General features: G+C 40.0%; 3 protein-coding genes across 5 annotated transcripts; all 3 read left to right on the top strand.

The window, feature by feature from the left end:
- Nucleotides 1-795: 795 nt before the first annotated feature.
- On the top strand, nucleotides 796-1,888 carry LOC135623309 (NDR1/HIN1-like protein 6). The gene has a single exon (XM_065126124.1). It carries the CDS (start codon nucleotides 1,035-1,037, stop codon nucleotides 1,755-1,757), a length of 723 nt encoding a protein of 240 aa, XP_064982196.1. The 5' UTR covers nucleotides 796-1,034; the 3' UTR covers nucleotides 1,758-1,888.
- An 883-nt stretch (nucleotides 1,889-2,771) lies between these two features.
- Nucleotides 2,772-8,243, top strand: LOC103978242 (GEM-like protein 4). Of its 2 annotated transcripts, XM_065126084.1 has the most exons (5): nucleotides 2,772-2,850; nucleotides 2,947-7,243; nucleotides 7,336-7,416; nucleotides 7,502-7,776; nucleotides 7,860-8,243. In XM_065126084.1, exons 2-5 carry the CDS (start codon nucleotides 7,123-7,125, stop codon nucleotides 8,070-8,072), a joined length of 690 nt encoding a protein of 229 aa, XP_064982156.1. In that variant the 5' UTR covers nucleotides 2,772-2,850; nucleotides 2,947-7,122; the 3' UTR covers nucleotides 8,073-8,243. The 2 variants fall into 2 exon arrangements, with proteins under 2 accessions (XP_064982156.1, XP_009392241.2); XM_009393966.3 differs by lacking the exon at nucleotides 2,772-2,850 and having other exon boundaries at nucleotides 2,884-7,243.
- Nucleotides 8,244-8,712: 469 nt separating this feature from the next.
- Nucleotides 8,713-16,247, top strand: LOC135623296 (lysine-specific demethylase JMJ26-like). Of its 2 annotated transcripts, none has more exons than XM_065126098.1 (15): nucleotides 8,713-9,449; nucleotides 9,577-9,780; nucleotides 9,869-10,002; nucleotides 10,261-10,360; nucleotides 10,462-10,594; nucleotides 10,667-10,730; nucleotides 10,823-11,564; nucleotides 12,939-13,268; nucleotides 13,434-14,115; nucleotides 14,457-14,890; nucleotides 14,987-15,059; nucleotides 15,182-15,267; nucleotides 15,404-15,523; nucleotides 15,646-15,721; nucleotides 15,909-16,247. In XM_065126098.1, exons 1-14 carry the CDS (start codon nucleotides 9,075-9,077, stop codon nucleotides 15,718-15,720), a joined length of 3,552 nt encoding a protein of 1,183 aa, XP_064982170.1. In that variant the 5' UTR covers nucleotides 8,713-9,074; the 3' UTR covers nucleotide 15,721; nucleotides 15,909-16,247. The 2 variants fall into 2 exon arrangements, with proteins under 2 accessions (XP_064982170.1, XP_064982164.1); XM_065126092.1 differs by having other exon boundaries at nucleotides 15,646-15,715.
- The last annotated feature ends 68 nt before the right edge of the window (nucleotides 16,248-16,315 follow it).

The raw sequence follows: 16,315 nt of genomic DNA on the forward strand, positions 1-16,315 counted from the left end.
ATGATTTTATATTAAACTAATTGTTCAAATATTTGAATGGTTTGTGTTAGCTGACTGTGTAGTCACATGTGGATGGATGGGATGAACACATTAAGATAAAAACTATATATTATTATTATTATTATTATTATTATTCACTACGTGAACACGTTTGCCAATGTGAAAAGAAAGGGTAAAGTCATATAGCCGACAACTTGGCCAAGGAAGCTACTAGATGGCGTTACCGAGAACATGTTTGTTTGATCAACGAAGGAGTTGTCAACGTTGACCGTGAACTTCACATAGAACATCGAAGCGGGCGACCTTTCTAAAAATGCTTCGCAAGGAGTGACGTCACACCAAGGCGGCAGGCTTCTGTTCTTTGACGACGACCCCAACAGTTTGTTGATTTGACCATATTTTGTTTTTAATTTTATAGCATTATAATTACCCATAACATCACAGTGTGTGATGCCTACACGCGTGTATCAAATTCATTATATATCTAATTGGCATGTCCACATGACATATGTATACCAACATGGGAGGAAATGACGCATTAATTTGCGTGTGTACAGGGAAATTGAATGTTCGTAGAGGGATCTAAAAATTCTTTAAGTAAGACCGAGTGTTGTGTGCTAAAAAAGATTAGATCGCCAAGTCAAAGTTTGTAAGGTAATCGATCCATAGATGTCTTCTGGATGCTAACACCTGTCGATCCATCCTCCTTTGAATGGAGAAGTTGAGGAGGAGATGAAGCTTCCATGGAAATATAAATTGCTCGATCACCCTCGGAAGCGAGCGTCTGTATCTCCTCCATCTCTTCACACCACACGTTGTAAAGGTTCGAATAGCTTTGCAACACATGGAGGAGCGCAAGGAAGAAGTCAAGGTCCAAGACTCACACGGGGTTTGAAGCCGCCGAACACCTTCGAAGAACCCATCCATTCGTCCGGTCTTATATATCGCCTCAATCTATCTTACACGCCAAGGACTTCATTCATCCGATCGACCTTCCACCTTCGATCGCGAGCGTACTTTGAGGCCCATCGGACATGGCTGAGCGCCACCGAATCCACCCGGCGGTGGACGTCGAAGCTCTGTTGCCCTCTTCGTCGCACGCTCCCAGTAAACCTCTGCAGACCCAGGCGGCCGAGAAGGCCGATCATCCGCCACCGCCGCCGCTGAAGAAGCGGAGGAGCTGCTGCTGCCGGTGCCTGTGCTGGACCGTCCTCACCGTCGTCATCCTCGTCGTCATCATCGGCGCCATCGTCGGCATTCTGTACCTGGCCTTCGACCCGAAGCTCCCCAAGTACTCCGTCGACCGCCTCGCCATCTCCAACTTCACCGTCGACGACAACATGACCGTGAGCGCCACGTTCAACTTGACGGTCACCACCACGAACCCCAACAAGAAGATCGGCATCTACTACCGAGGCGGGAGCCACCTGAGCGCCTGGTACACCAACACCAGCCTTTGCTCCGGCACCTTCCCGGTGTTCTACCAGGGCCACAAAAACACCACGGTGCTCAACCTGCTGCTCAGCGGCGAGACGCAGCTGGGGAGCGGGCTGCTGCAGGAACTGCAGCAGCAGCAGCAGACGGGGACGATACCGCTGGTGTTTCGGGGGAATGTGCCGGTGAAGGTGAAGCTGGGGAGCTTGAAGCTGCCCAAGGTGACGTTCAAGGTCAAGTGCGACATCATCGTGAACAGTCTGAGCAGCAGCAACACCATCAGCCTGAAATCGAGCAGATGCAAGTTTAGGTTGAAGCTTTGATTCCTCTCAGTTGGAATCATCATCTCTTTCTTTCCATAGGCACTGTTGATGTGGAGTCACCCAATGTTGTTTCGTTATGCATAAAGATTGTAGTCTTTTTGGTTTACGATATACATTTAATTGTCGTCAAATTCCATCGATTGTGTAAATACAAATCTTACCGATATTGATCTTTGGTTGCTTATCTAAAAAATATATCACTTCTTTGCTAACAGCTTTAGTTTATAGGATCATTATTCATTTAATTCAAAATATTTATAGTAGTTTGTGAGTTCCAATCTTAACTATTATTTGTGCAATATCCTTCATTCTATCACAATTATATCATGCACTAATCAGTGGGAATGATATTGCATAAATAATAATTAAACGTCAAGTAAAATAAAAAGGGGGAAATATATGATTCCAACTCATAATCTCTGATGAATAAATATGTATATATATATATATAATAATAATAATAATAATAATGTTTGGATGGTTGTATATATATATATATATATATATATATATATATATATATATATATATATATATATATATATATATATATATATATATATATATATATATTCCAAGTAATGAAGGTGGTGGTGGCCAACTCAAACACTCGTATCCCCTACAAGTATTCAATACAAGTATTCAATATATTGGTTTCTAAGGCTAAAGATTTAGTTGTAATCCTAAATTTGAACATAACTAAAGAATATTATTTATGATTCTAATTTTAAAGTATCTTGAGATGATAAAACTAAAGAATCTTCTTGATATATGTAATTTGAATATTATCTTAAATAACAAAGAAATATTAACATATTAATCTAAGTTCGAAACTAAATTTGTCATAAAATTCAATTAAATCTTTGATATTCAGAGTAAATATTGTTCAATAAGTATTTTTTTTTTGAGATTCATACAACGATAAATTAAGGCTTTCAATTTTTTTTTATAATAATAAATATCTTATATTTTTAATTTTTGGTCGGAAAAGAATATTTTGTTTATAGAAAGAGAGTTTTTTAGGATTTTCTTAAACGAAGATGAAAGAAAAATATCAATTGTTTTAAGTGAGAGTGTACAGAGCGAATTAATAGTAAGAACTTATTATGATTTTTTTCCTGAATTATTGAATCACGTTAATTGCCCAATCCTGAAACCCTAATTGCAATCCAATTGTCTGTGGCCTCAGGTGTTGGATCTTCTTGGGAATTTCGGATGCCCTTGTGCTTGTCGAGTGGTGCGCCCTTCTGCAATGCTTGAAATGCTTGCATACAGCTTTTTTGGGCGTGATTTCTGTCTCTCAATCCTGATGCCATTCGACTTGTGGTGTTCAAGATTTAGCATCCGACAGCTACACTGAGGGATTCAGCGAATTTAGAATAATTAGGTTCCTCCGGTCTTGCATTTGCAAGCTTTTCTTGGGTGATTCTGGGAATCCTCTTGCAAGCGTATGATCTGTTTGCTAAATTGCCGAGGTGGCGATGGAGGAAGCAAGATGCAATTCGTCGTGGACTAGGGAGCAGGAAAAGGCATCTGAGAGTGTTCTAGCAGCTTACCCTGAGGATTGCAGCACACGGTGGGAGAAAATCGCTCTTGCTTCTTGTAGAGGATGTCAATGGCATCGAGTCTGAACGAGTCCCTTTGCCATGCCCACTCATCTTCCTCGGAAGGTGGTGACCCGGCCAACGAAGATGGCATTGTATAGACGGGAGGGCACTCTCATGATGATGATTCTGGCCGTTGGTGGGAAAGCATCAACGTCTGCTCAAGAATGCAGGAAAGGAATAACATGGACTAAAGATGAGCACAGGTAAAATCATACGATCTTTTTCTTGATGACATGAACATAGTAGCCAAGATTAAATGCTTGTATATGACATGGTTGTCTCTTTTCTCCACAAATGTTCCGTTTTTTCTTTCTATTTTTTCCTTTTTAAGAAAATTCTCTATGCATGTTCTGGGCTTAGACTCTAGATGTTTTGCATCATTAATTTCTGACGGTAAATAACAGTCTTTGGTAGACATATTAGTTTGTGGTTTCATGGCATTGGCTTCCCATATATGCTGCAAGTTACCTTAACACTCGTTCAATGCTAATGATTTTCTTCACTTTGAATCAATCAAGTTCACTGTTTTATTTTTTGGCATCCTTCTTGTAGCAGCGAGAGCCAGACAGTATATATGGTTGTCTTACCATAGTTTTTTGTTTCTTCAAACATTAAGCTTTTTATTGAATATTTTTAGTTCTTTATCCTTGGTATAATTTTGTAGATTCTATTCAGAAATGTTTCTTGAACTTTTAATTTTTGTCAGAGTGGAAACTCGAACAAGTAGTTGTACAGTAATAACCAGTATGTAAAGTAAGCAATGGGTTTTTGGATGCTTCCCCAGTCATCTTGGCCTTTTGTGTTTCTTCAAGTTCTTTGGGTCGTCATTCTCTATCTTGATTGTATGATGTTGTCTAATTGAAACGAGTAATAGATGAAGAATAAAAGAATAAATATAGATGACAGTTAAATTTTAAGTCGCTGTTCCAACAGAAAGCAGATGTTCAGCAATACAATCTTTCAGTCAATTTTACTCTACCTGATATAGTGTATAACTGTATATACAAAGGCCATCAGCCTCTGGTTTTCAGTGTCATCTTCTTTTTTCCTCAAAGGCTTAACGTTGACAGCAAAAATGTAAACGAACAGTATGATCCTTTAACAGTTTTATGATTGAATTTTCTTTTAAAGAAATTAAAATTTGGAAAAATCAATCTTCCTTTCTTCTTATATAGAGATATTAATGTGGATGTAATCTGGTTTATATGGTGAGGTAGCTTATATTTGAATAAGGTTGATCTGTATAGAAATTGTTAGTATTGTTAACTAAACATGATGTCCAGAAAACTGTCATTTATAGTTTAACATTCAGTAAATTATGTATGGTTCCCTTACAATCTGGATTACCATTTGACACATTTGACGTGACTTCTAGACTGATATAACCTTACTCCTAAATTTGATCTCACAATTATTTTATTATTTAATTCCCTGAGAAGTGGTTCTCACATTTTTTTCCCACGAAAATCTTATAGCAATGTCACAAAATATTTTGATCCAGCTTCTTTGTTGCATCTCTATTCACTTCCAGCATTGCCTATTAAGCAATAAATATTTTTGTAAAAGTTCAGGCAAAGTTTTTCTTATCATCTAGGTTATAACTGCAACTACTTATATAAACTAACAATCTTGCCTTATTTTCAACATATTATTTCTTCTTGGACTTGAAAAGTATGGAAAAGGTGATCAGAGGAGCATTTCCCGGAACTTTGTTATCTCAAGAACACCTACAGAAGTTGCAAGCCATGCACATAAATGTTTTATTCGATTAAACTCAATTAATAAAGACAGGAGACGAACAAGAATCCATGATATCACCACTGTGATGAATGGAGATACATCACCAGTCAAATTGATGCCTCTCTGTAAGCTGCAGGGTAGTCTGCAAAAATTCTTTTCAATCATCTGCCGACCTCTTATTCCTGCAGTACGCACACCAGTAAATCTTCCTGTTCCTGCTGCATCCCCTATGGTCTATCCATTCCAAACCCCATTTTCTGGTGCCGTAGTTTCTGCGCCCCTGTGAGCATCCCCCCGGCTACCTATCAAATGCCTCCCTGATCATCTATTAGCTAAGTACATAAAACCTCAATGTAGAAAAGAATGGCACATCTGCTACTTGCATCTACTTCATAACACTGTCAAATAAGCTTAGAGCTTCAAGCACAAATTTCCGTAATCGTGTTTGGTAGTTGTACAATTGCTTGTTTACTTACTGAATCATGTAAAAAAAAGCTATAATAGAGGAAACTATTGATACAGGAATACAATATGCAGTAGTTATGGCAGTCAAAATAGAAAAGAGCAGCTTTTTCTGTGTTCCTTATTCAGTCAAATTCGATGTTCTCATTCAACCTGTTCGTGCAGTTCATGCTGACATATTAGTGAATCTGCAGATCTTTTGTGTCTAGATTAGGTTGCTTTTTGTAGTTTGTGTCTAATTCATATTCCCATGTGCTTAATGCCTTGAATACCATATAAAGTTACTTTGTGCATTTTTTTCTTTTTGACTGAAATAGTTATGTGTATATTCAGCTTTGATTTATTTAAAGGATAGGCATGAGTGATGTCAGATCATTGTCTTTTAGAATTGAACACTACTTACTCTCTTGGCAAGATATCTGAAGTAAATTGGTGACATCCTAATAAATCATTTTACTACTTTTAGTATTGGTGCATGATTTTCTTTTTACTGCATGAGCTGATTTACATTGAATGTGTTTTTAAAATTGGATTGATTCTATCTGATCCAATTGCATCTCTGAAAGACAACTTTTCTTCTCTTTTTTCTTTTCTGAACTTTGGAAACCGATTACATTAGCATTCTAAATCAGAATAATGGAAATGTGACAAAAATTTGTTTTACATGTAAGATCCTATTATGATAGAGTCCTAAGAAACTTTTGATAGATCTTATAGTGCATCTAACTTTCACTAAGTGATGCAAGTATTAGTGGAAGAAAATGGAAGCACTTTCCTTCCATGGGAAGGCTGACTGATCATTCTCTGATCTCATTCAGTATATTCACTTTCCAGATAGACAAAGAAAGTTAATATTGTCCCCTCTAGCTGAAAGATTCAACAAAGCCACCACCAAAAAGACAGCAGAACAAGCTGCTGACTCAATAATGTGTCAGGCATGATGGGCAACCTTAATATGATAGTTTAAGTGATAACAATAAAAAAGAAACTGGTGGTATTCTGTTCAATCTAAGCACATGGAATGTCCTTGAATGATAAATGTGATTAGCTCACAATCCAGAGTTCTTTTCCTTTTACTGTTGCAAGCAGTTTTCTCTGGTTCATGTCACAAGAAGAAAAATCCAGTATAGCTAATTTCCTAGGTTGCTGTAAATTACTTGGTGCTTCTCAATAGTTGGAAATTCCTGCAATCCATAAACATTTTTTTAGAATTTGATTGGTTCAATAATACCACAAGTAGTGGAGATGCCAGTACCTGGAAATAGTGGAAACCCACTGCAAAGATAAGTTCAGAAGAACTTTTGGTTCTTATCCTTTTTACTAGGATCATGACTATGCTTTTGTGCTAAATGAGGTGATGAGGACTCTCCTCTTTTTCTCTTCTTGCTTTATTAGTATGCCTTTATAACCGATGACATTAGGATGACTGTGCATCACAACTCAAGATGATCAATACAAAGTCACTTTGTCACCTTATAAAAGCAGACTTGCTAGTCTGATAGAAGCCAAGCATCTCAGATAGCAGTGTCGGTAAAAAACGTGAGCTTTATTTCAACATGAAGATCCCAAACAGCAATCAAGTGGCAGGAATTCCATTCAAGTCCCTTCAAACTGTTTCTGAATCCAGAAGATTATGTCTTCATTCTACCTCCTCTAGGTGCTCCCGGTACAAACAAAGTATGTATTATCTCTCTTACACTCGGGCACTGGTCTTTTTGGTTTCATCTTTGTTGATATCTTACAACTAAAAGAATCATTTTTGTTTGTAGAAAAACTGGATTTGGTGATTGATTGGATGAGCAAGTTCAGCAAAAAAGCAGACGGCTACGCAAAAAGCATTCGGGATCATGGTAATTTTCCATCTCACCTCATTCCAATGCCATTTATATATGTAAGACCAGTGATTGATAATCTTTGTTTCACTGCAAATGACAGTGAACTTAGGCACAAACTTCTCGGAAACTTTGAAGGGAAAGTTCAGCCTAGGCGCGAAGATTCTTAAAGCCGGAGGTGTTGAGTGTGTCTTCAGGAAAAAATTCTGTGTCGAAAAAGGAGAGAAGCTGCTGAAGGCTTTCCAGTGCTATTTGTCAACCACAGCTGGTCCCATTGCGGGGCTGCTCTTTGTTTCCAATAAAAAGCTTGCATTCCACAGTGACAGATCTCTCAGACTCATCTCTCCAAAAGGAAACGTAACCAGAGTCCCTTACAAGGTGGATAGAATCTCTCTTTTTCTTGTTGAGTAGATCAAGATGGAAAATAGCATCACTTAATAGTTTGTGTATAAATTCTGCAGGTTTTGATCCCAGTAAATAGGGTTAAAAGTGTCAGTCCAAGTGAGAGCTATGACAAGCCTAACCAAAAATTCATTCAGATTGTTACAGTGGATGGATTTGAGTTTTGGTTTATGGGCTTCCTCAGTTACCAGAGATGTTTCAAGTGTTTAAGACGAGCCATGTCAGAATCCCAAGTTGGAGTTTTGCAATTGACTCATTCGATCGAAGTCTGAAGCCGTCTCTGCATGTATTCCACACACGAATTCAGTATAATGTAATTATGAAGACTGAATTCCTTTGTTTATTTATTGTCTTTGAAAAAGAAGAAAATTATATTAAATATAATTGAAAGAGATAGATCTGGTGATGCCAAAAAAAAAAAAGAAGTGATTCTTCACATTTTTCGTAAGTTTTTGAATTTTTGCAGATGGTGTCTTTTTTTTTTGTTCTTTCTGATACACTAAATAGTTTTCGTCGTCTTTATCCCACCCATATAAGGCTTTACAATTTTTTTTTCTTTTTTCTCCTCTTCATATTTCGATTTTTTCTTTTTAATCTTTTCTTCTTGGGAAGACGAAAACGATAGATCCCACGGAGGGGACTGAGGGCCTCCCGCGATAATAGCGATCGAGGTGATTATGACGTGTATATTATATATTTTTTCGAAAAATAAAAAAAGGAGAAAATTTCTCTCTACAATCATCGTGTGTTAACTGTCTTAATTTAACGCCGGGGCCGCGAGGTGTGTGGGGGGGGGGGGGGGGGGGGGTGGCGAAGATGTTTCAGCGAGCAAATCTGAGAAGGAATAGAAACCCATCAAGATAACTACGTAAGGATTCATCCAACTTTGGTTAGACTTGCAACTTATAGTGCCACTGAGGGACTCGGCCACTTCGAAGTCTTTGTTACGTCATCCGAGGCTTTCCCGTGTCCCGGGGGTGTTTGGACTCGTCGCGTTTCCCTGGTAAACCGCGTTTCTTTCCCCTGCAAATCGCGTTCACCGTATCGCGTTCCGTACGAGCAAGAGTTGGGGGCCCCACTAAGCTGAATCGGACGCCTCTCTCTCTCTCTTTCTCTCTCTCTCTTCGCCTCGTCTACTAATTTCCGTCGCCTCGAATTCGTCTTCCACCGCCACCGGCGCCCTGAATGCTTCCTCGCCCCCACTTCCTCCTATTCTCCTCCTTTGGGGGGACAGCTGCGGCTTTCGGGGAACCCTTTCCCCACCGTCTCCCGCTATGAGTGGGGAGGAGCCGCCCGACGACCGGCGGTGCTTGTGGCGGTGCAAGAACTTGCGGATGGAGGGCGCTGAATTCTGCTCCGATCACCGCGGCCTGCAGAGCGCCGAGAAGGGCAGGTGGGGCTCCTCGTCCTCCCGGTCCAGGAAGACTAGGGTTAGGGCTCGGCCGGAGGAGGGGCCGCCTGGGGAAGAGGAAGAGGCGGAGAGGGAAAAACTCAGAAAGAAGAACGAAAGCCGGACCTTTTGGCCAGCGGGGTCGGCCGCTAGGGCTGCGGAGCGGGATGGCCCGAAGAGTATCCCGGTGAGGGAGCGGAGACGTCTGATAGTGGTAGACGAGTCGGACAGCGATGAGGAGGAGGATGCATTGGTGAAGGTGAGGCAAATGTGTTCTTCTCATATAATCGATCTTCTCTCTCGCATTGTTTCTGGTGCTTCGTTTCTTCCTCTGGTGTTGGTTAAAATTTTGTTCGTTTTGCTCGATGTTCGGACCTGGGTTGCAGGAGGATGACGACGATTGGAAACAAGAGAACGTGAAGGCTGGGAACAAACGGAAAAGAATGCACTTGGATATGCAAAAACGAAAGAACAGAAAAACTGAGAAAGAGGCTTCAATCACGGATAAAGATGGTCAAGGAGCTGGCTCTTCTGCCGCTAGCGAAAAGTCCAGCTCTGAGAAGACTGCACAGAATGAGAATTATCCAGAGGTTTTCCCGTTGCCTTTTCCCTTCCTCTATTGATCTATCTTTCCTGTTGGCTGGTGATTCCTTAATCTGTTTGTATCTCATTTTTCAGGTACCTAAGAAGAAGAAATTAACGGGTGATGATGCTCTTATGTGTCATCAGTGCCAGAGGAATGACAAGGGAAGCGTTGTATGCTGCACGTCATGCAAAAAGAAACGATTTTGTATACCATGCATAACTCGCTGGTGCGCTTATTTTCTCTGTTTTCTTTATTAATCAGCTATATTCATGAACTTGCAGACAGTACTGTAATGATCGAACTATCGCGATGGTCACTTGTCTGTTGCATTCATATTCTGACATTTCCTTATCCTCTTTTAAGTTTGTGAATTTTTAATTCATGGTACTGAATTGGCATCCTCCATGTGATTAATAGGGTGAGAACAAGCTTCCAGTTGTGACTCTGCTCAATATGTTTGTGCATCTTGGTTGCTGGTGTGTAGGTATCCTCATTTGTCAGAAGCTGATTTTGCAGCAAGGTGTCCATTCTGTCGCAATAATTGCAATTGCAAAGCATGCTTGCGAATGCTAGGTCTTGCTAAGGTTTGCTTCTGGCTATCATTATTCTACTCTCGATGTTTTATCATGTAATTTGGTTTAATATTTGGATCTTATCTAAAGTCTTCTGTTATAAAAAACTGCAGCCTCCAGGAAAACTGATCGAGAAGACTGACAAAATTAAGTTTTGTTGTTATACTCTACGTTTATTGCTTCCTTGGTTGAAAGAGTTAATCCAAGAACGAAATGCTGAGAAAGGAATCGAAGCTAAGATTCAAGGTAAAATTGACATAATGGATTCTAGTTACTTCTCTGATAATTCTTTTCCTAATGATTCTAGATTCTGAATAGGTGCTGCATCAAGTAAAATAAAGATACAAAGAGCGACATGTGAAAAAGATGAACGCATATTCTGGTAAAAACATTCGCCTTAGTTAATATCATGCTTCCTTTATTTGTCAAACTAGGCCATTGGAAGGTGTAACCATCTTAACTGGTTTCAAGCAGCAATGTTTGCAGAACATCCATTGTTGATTTTCACAGAAGCTGTCCAAGCTGTTTATATGACTTATGCCTTGGCTGTTGTCGGGAACTTCGTGAAGGTTGCATTCCTGGTGGCCTTGGGAAAATAATTTTGCCCTATCAGGATAGAGGTAATGATTACATTCATGGGGGCAACCAACATCGTCAAAGTAATGTATCCGAGGGTTCTTCAACCAGGCAAGCTAGCTCTCATGTGACTCAGCTGAATGAATGGAGGGCTAATGAGGATGGCAGCATTCCTTGCCCAGCTAAAGAGATCGGCGGCTGTGGTTCTTCCCTTTTGGAGTTGAGATGCATGTTTAAAGAGAGTTTGCTTTCTGCTCTGGAAGAGAAAGCTGAGGCAATTGTCAAAGAGAGTCAATTTTTAGAATGCATTGGTAATTCTGATCGATGTCCCTGTTTCAGCGCAACTGGTCAGACTGATAATAGCAGTAGGATGTTGCGAAAAGCAGCATGTCGTGATAACTCAGATGATAACTGCTTGTATTGTCCGACTGCTAATGACATTCAACAGGGTGAACTGGATCACTTCCAGAAGCATTGGCTAAAGGGTGAGCCAGTGATTGTTCGGGATGTTCTTGAGCTCACATCTGGGCTGAGTTGGGAGCCCATGGTTATGTGGCGGGCATTGCGAGAGAAGAAATTGGCTGAGAAGGCTTCCGAGAGGCTTACAGTGAAGGCAATCGACTGCTTGGATTGGTGTGAGGTTAGTTTTGAGTCCCATGCCTGTTGTTATGGTTATGGCATATCTCTATCCATCCTGTGGAATTCACTGTATCATAATGAAATTAAATATCTTGGCAATTGTTTACTCTCTTTTACTGGTGTTAAGTAACAAACCCTTTCATGCAAGTAAAGGGCATGCTTGTTTCGCAGCAATTTGAGTCTTAGAAGTGTGAATTCAGTTTTTGATGCAACCTTCATTTTTGGGCTATTTGGATGTGGTTGAGCTTGTGCTGATGGTATTATTCCAATCAACTTAGTTTTATTTTGGCAGTTCATGGCCCAACTTTATCGTGTAACATTAGATCTAAGCTAATCTACATCTATGTCTGAGTCAAATCTAAATGCAACTTAGTGCATGTAACTCATGCATTGCAATTAGAGAGACTGTTTCCAGTGACTGAGGAAAACCTGATAAAATTAAATTTAAGCCAAAATGGTTGATCTTGACCTAAGTGGAACATCCTGATGTGACTTTCACGTCTCATATATGGCATACAGTGTCTGTCATACCGAATCGTACCGCCCGGTATGGGCGGTATGTACCGGCCCGCACTGTAGCAGTGCTACAGTGCTCGATACACCTGGGTATACTGGTACGGTGTACTACAGTGCTTGGTACACCTGGGTGTATCGCTCGGTACACCGTACCGTACCGGTACCGAGCCCAGGTCGAAATACCGGTACGGTACGGTATTGCGAACCTTGTGGCATAGTACACAAACTTGCTGCATTTCAATGTTGTTGACTTGACAAAAGCACTTGCATTCTGGTACATGAGTTTTGAGAACATAAATCTCCTGGTTGACTTTAACTTCAGTAACATGAATAGCTTATTGAAATTTTAGTAGCCAATTTGATTCATAGTTCTACTACCTTAATACATGAACTTCCAGCTGTTGAGATAACAAGTTTGAAAAAGTATATTCACATGTGATAGTCCAATTAGTCCTATATCAGAAGTAGGAGAGAGTTATGGTGGTTTAAGGGTTCAACGTCTAAATTGGGCTTGAGCATTTTGGGCCTTGTGTTGTTGGGCTCATTAAGGTCTTGGGTCAGTTTTTCCATGACGCCAGGTTGTGACATATGCATGTTGCAGTCTGTGCTGTGAAGAACTTTCCTTTGGGTTTACAGTTATGATCTATGAAGGATCCATATTAGTAACTGTTTATACATTTGCTGTTGTATTCTCAGGATGTGGCTTATTCTGTCATTATATTATAGTGTAAATTGTCTTCACTATTTTTTCATGTGATTAATCTCTGAAGCTGTTAAGATGCATACTGCCGAATTGGCTGTTTGAGTCTTGTACACAAACCAAGTGGACACTTTGTGATAACCATTGTATACTTTGCAGGTGGAGATAAACATTCACCAGTTCTTCACAGGATATACTGAAGGAAGGAAACACAATAATGGATGGCCTGAGATGCTCAAGCTTAAGGATTGGCCTCCAGCCAATTCCTTTGAGGAACGCTTACCACGTCATGGTGCTGAATTCATCACTGCTTTGCCATTTCCTGAATACACAGATCCTAGGTATGGTCCTCTTAATCTTGTTGTGAAGCTGTCAAAGGATGTGCTCAAGCCAGATCTGGGGCCAAAAACTTATATTGCTTATGGACTTGCTGAAGAGTTGGGCAGAGGGGATTCCATAACTAAGCTTCACTGCGACATGTCTGACGCTGTAAGATGTTCCAGAAACTCATGTCTTGTATAAATGCTGCTTTGTAAAGTAAAATTAGATGTTTGCACTATTTGCTGACATCTTCAAGAGTTGCTTTGAGTAGTTATTGGATCCAGCTTACTCAGGAAATTCTACTGATGCATATTAATCCTACCTGCCTTTCAGGTAAATGTTTTGACACATACAGCAGAAATGACCCTTTCCAGCCATCAGCTTTCTAAGATAGAGAAGCTGAAAAAGAAACATTTGAAGCAAGATATACAGGAGCAGCTTTATGCTGAACAGGAAGACAAAGGAAAAGTTGTATCTTCTGCGGAGAAAAATATTATGGAGCGGACTGACAACATTTCAAATGTGGCCTTGGATGATGAAAAAATTATGCCAATGCAGTCTTCCAGTCATGTGGACAAGATGTCTGCTGTTGTACTCGATGACCAAAAATCAGAATGCATCTCTACAACTGATATCGATGTGAACACATCAAATGTTCAAGTCAGGGACGCAATGCATGTTGAGAAAGTTCCAGAGACCTGTGTTACTGGTTCTGAAGATGAAAAAACTGAATCTTCTCAACTCTGTGATCTGAATCATGAAGAGGTCACTAAAAATAAACAGATGGATCAAATTAATGTTGACCAGAATGGGTTTGACAATGTGAGGATGGATGAGAAAGCAGTTGATAAAACTCATCCTTCAGCTATACCCATTAGCAAAGATACATCTGAGCAGGTCCATATTGAGTCACATTCTGTTGTTCATAGCAGATTGTTTGTCTCTGGACCCTCCATTAAGCACTCTGGTCAATCTGGAAATGATGACAAGAAGGAAGCATCCGATCAAGACATCGGTAATGAGTCTCGCATGATTGATTTTGTTCACAAAACTGATGTTCAGACTCTCGTATGCAATACCGTACTGTACCGGTGTTTCGAGGTTGGCTCGGTACGGTACGGTACGGTACTAATGTACCGAGCATTATAACACTGTAGCACGCTACATTATAGCACTGTAGAACTGTAGCACTATTACAGTATAATACTGTAGCACTGTAACGGTACCGGACGGTTCGTGTACCGGTATGTCATCGGATCGGTACGTACCGTCCGTATCGGGCGGTACCATTCGGTACCGCATACCATGCTCTCTGTGTTGTTAAACTTGAAGATAATGGAGAATTTTCTTGTGCAGTGGCCAGTGTTGGATGTAACTCCGGTTACTGTTGCACCAAAATTGAAAATACTGAGGCACATGATGAGGGAACAACTATGGATAAAAGTGCTGCTGGCATTGTTCAGAGGAATGGAGGACCTGGAAACACGTTGGGCAATGTAGTTAATGACAGCAACTTAGGAGAAATGCAGAGTGAGGCTGCAGAAACAGTGTATTCTGATAAGCAGGAACATCCAGAGCATTTGGAAGGTCGAGCAGAGACAACAAGAGGTGTAGATGAGGAGAAGTGTGACAAACAACCTGCTGCGGCTGGCATGGAGGCGGAGCAGAAACATCCTGATGGTGGTGCTCTATGGGACATTTTTCGTAGAAAAGATGTTGTGAAGCTGGAAGAATACATCAGAAAGCATTCTAGAGAGTTCAGGCATGTCCACTGTTCTCCAGTAGAACAGGTATATATTCTTTGAATTCCTTCTGGTTTACATAATGGTTATTTCATATTTATTTCTTTGTTTGAAATGAAAATTAAATGCTTTTTCCCATATCAGGTCATCCATCCTATTCATGACCAGTCTTTCTACTTGACGATGGAGCATAAAAGGAAGCTTAAGGCTGAATATGGTAAATAATTATACGGTAGTAAAATTTTAGAAACTTTTAGCTTTTCTATAATATAAAATTGGCTACTTGTGTTGGAATATCATTGAACACTTGTATTGATCCTCATGTTTGTGTTTATGTAGGAATTGAACCTTGGACATTCGAGCAAAAACTTGGTGAGGCTGTCTTTATCCCTGCTGGATGTCCCCATCAAGTCAGAAACCTAAAGGTAGACTAAGTTTATTTATCATTCTTTTTGTGATAATTAGGTCATTTTTAAGATGACTTAACTCTGAGCAGCATATAATAGTGTTATTAGTTATGTAACCAGCAAACTAATAATCATACTGTTCTCTCCTGAATAGTCATGCATAAAGGTTGCACTGGATTTCGTCTCTCCGGAGAATATTCGTGAGTGCATTCGATTGACAGAAGAATTTCGCACTCTTCCGGATGAGCACAGAGCTAAAGAAGACAAACTAGAGGTGTGCTCGCATGTGCAACTTTGTGAAATATTTTATTATTCTATTCCTTGCAATTGCTAGGATCTTTCTTTCCTTTTTTCCTTTTCCAAGTTTAACTAATTTAACTGTCTTGAAATCTCCAGGTAAAGAAAATGGCTCTGCTTGCGCTCCAACAAGTGATAAAGGAGTTGAACGACTTGAAGTATAAACCAAGTTAAGGTCCTTTTGTACACCTGCGTATTTATCGTCTCGGAAGCTTTCTTGTTCATTTTGTTGTTCCACACATGGTTTTGTTTTGAATGTAATGGTCATTATGTTCTTGTTGTTAAATCAACCAATATACCCTGGCAAATGGGGAAGAACAAGTGCCAGAGTTATGCTAAATTCATTGTACACGTTTTCTCAGGACCTGCCTCCAATCACAAGAGTCCATGTAGGAGTCTGAAGCTGAAGAAATGGCAGTGATGCCCCAGCTTCACCCACTCTTGATATCAGTCAGGCTCATCTCCTTGTAGTTAACCCCCTGCCGTGTTAACTGTTTTTTGGTAGACTGCATGTATCGTTACATTAGCTTTGTCCTCAAGTCGGTGGCTAAAATCTCCTCCCCATTGGCACATGCGTTTTGTTTGCGTTATTTTTTTGTACACTGCATCTGCTGCTGTGGTAAACAAAAAATGCAAAGTTGTGGTGTCTGTAAACTTTGTACTCGTCGGTCACCTAATGATGTTTTTATTTTGGGGCTGAACAGCCGTTTTTCGCTGTCAACAGCTACATATTTCATAGGTTCGATAGTTGTTTCGTGTGTGTAGTAGT

The sequence above is a fragment of the Musa acuminata genome, chromosome BXJ1-3, assembly GCF_036884655.1.
Source record: "Musa acuminata AAA Group cultivar baxijiao chromosome BXJ1-3, Cavendish_Baxijiao_AAA, whole genome shotgun sequence".
In the NCBI taxonomy this organism is placed as follows: Eukaryota; Viridiplantae; Streptophyta; class Magnoliopsida; order Zingiberales; family Musaceae; genus Musa; species Musa acuminata.

Excerpts from the sequence above, each read along its gene's own strand:
- LOC135623309 (XM_065126124.1), top strand. The coding sequence starts at position 1,035 with ATGGCTGAGCGCCACCGAATCCACCCGGCGGTGGACGTCGAAGCTCTG.
- LOC103978242 (XM_065126084.1), top strand. The coding sequence starts at position 7,123 with ATGAAGATCCCAAACAGCAATCAAGTGGCAGGAATTCCATTCAAGTCC. Across the intron at positions 7,244-7,335 it reads GTGCTCCCGGTACAAACAAA|AAAAACTGGATTTGGTGATT; the intron begins GTATGTATTATC and ends TTTTGTTTGTAG. Across the intron at positions 7,417-7,501 it reads AAAAAGCATTCGGGATCATG|TGAACTTAGGCACAAACTTC; the intron begins GTAATTTTCCAT and ends TGCAAATGACAG.
- LOC135623296 (XM_065126092.1), top strand. The coding sequence starts at position 9,075 with ATGAGTGGGGAGGAGCCGCCCGACGACCGGCGGTGCTTGTGGCGGTGC. Across the intron at positions 9,781-9,868 it reads AGAATGAGAATTATCCAGAG|GTACCTAAGAAGAAGAAATT; the intron begins GTTTTCCCGTTG and ends CTCATTTTTCAG. Across the intron at positions 10,595-10,666 it reads AATCGAAGCTAAGATTCAAG|GTGCTGCATCAAGTAAAATA; the intron begins GTAAAATTGACA and ends GATTCTGAATAG.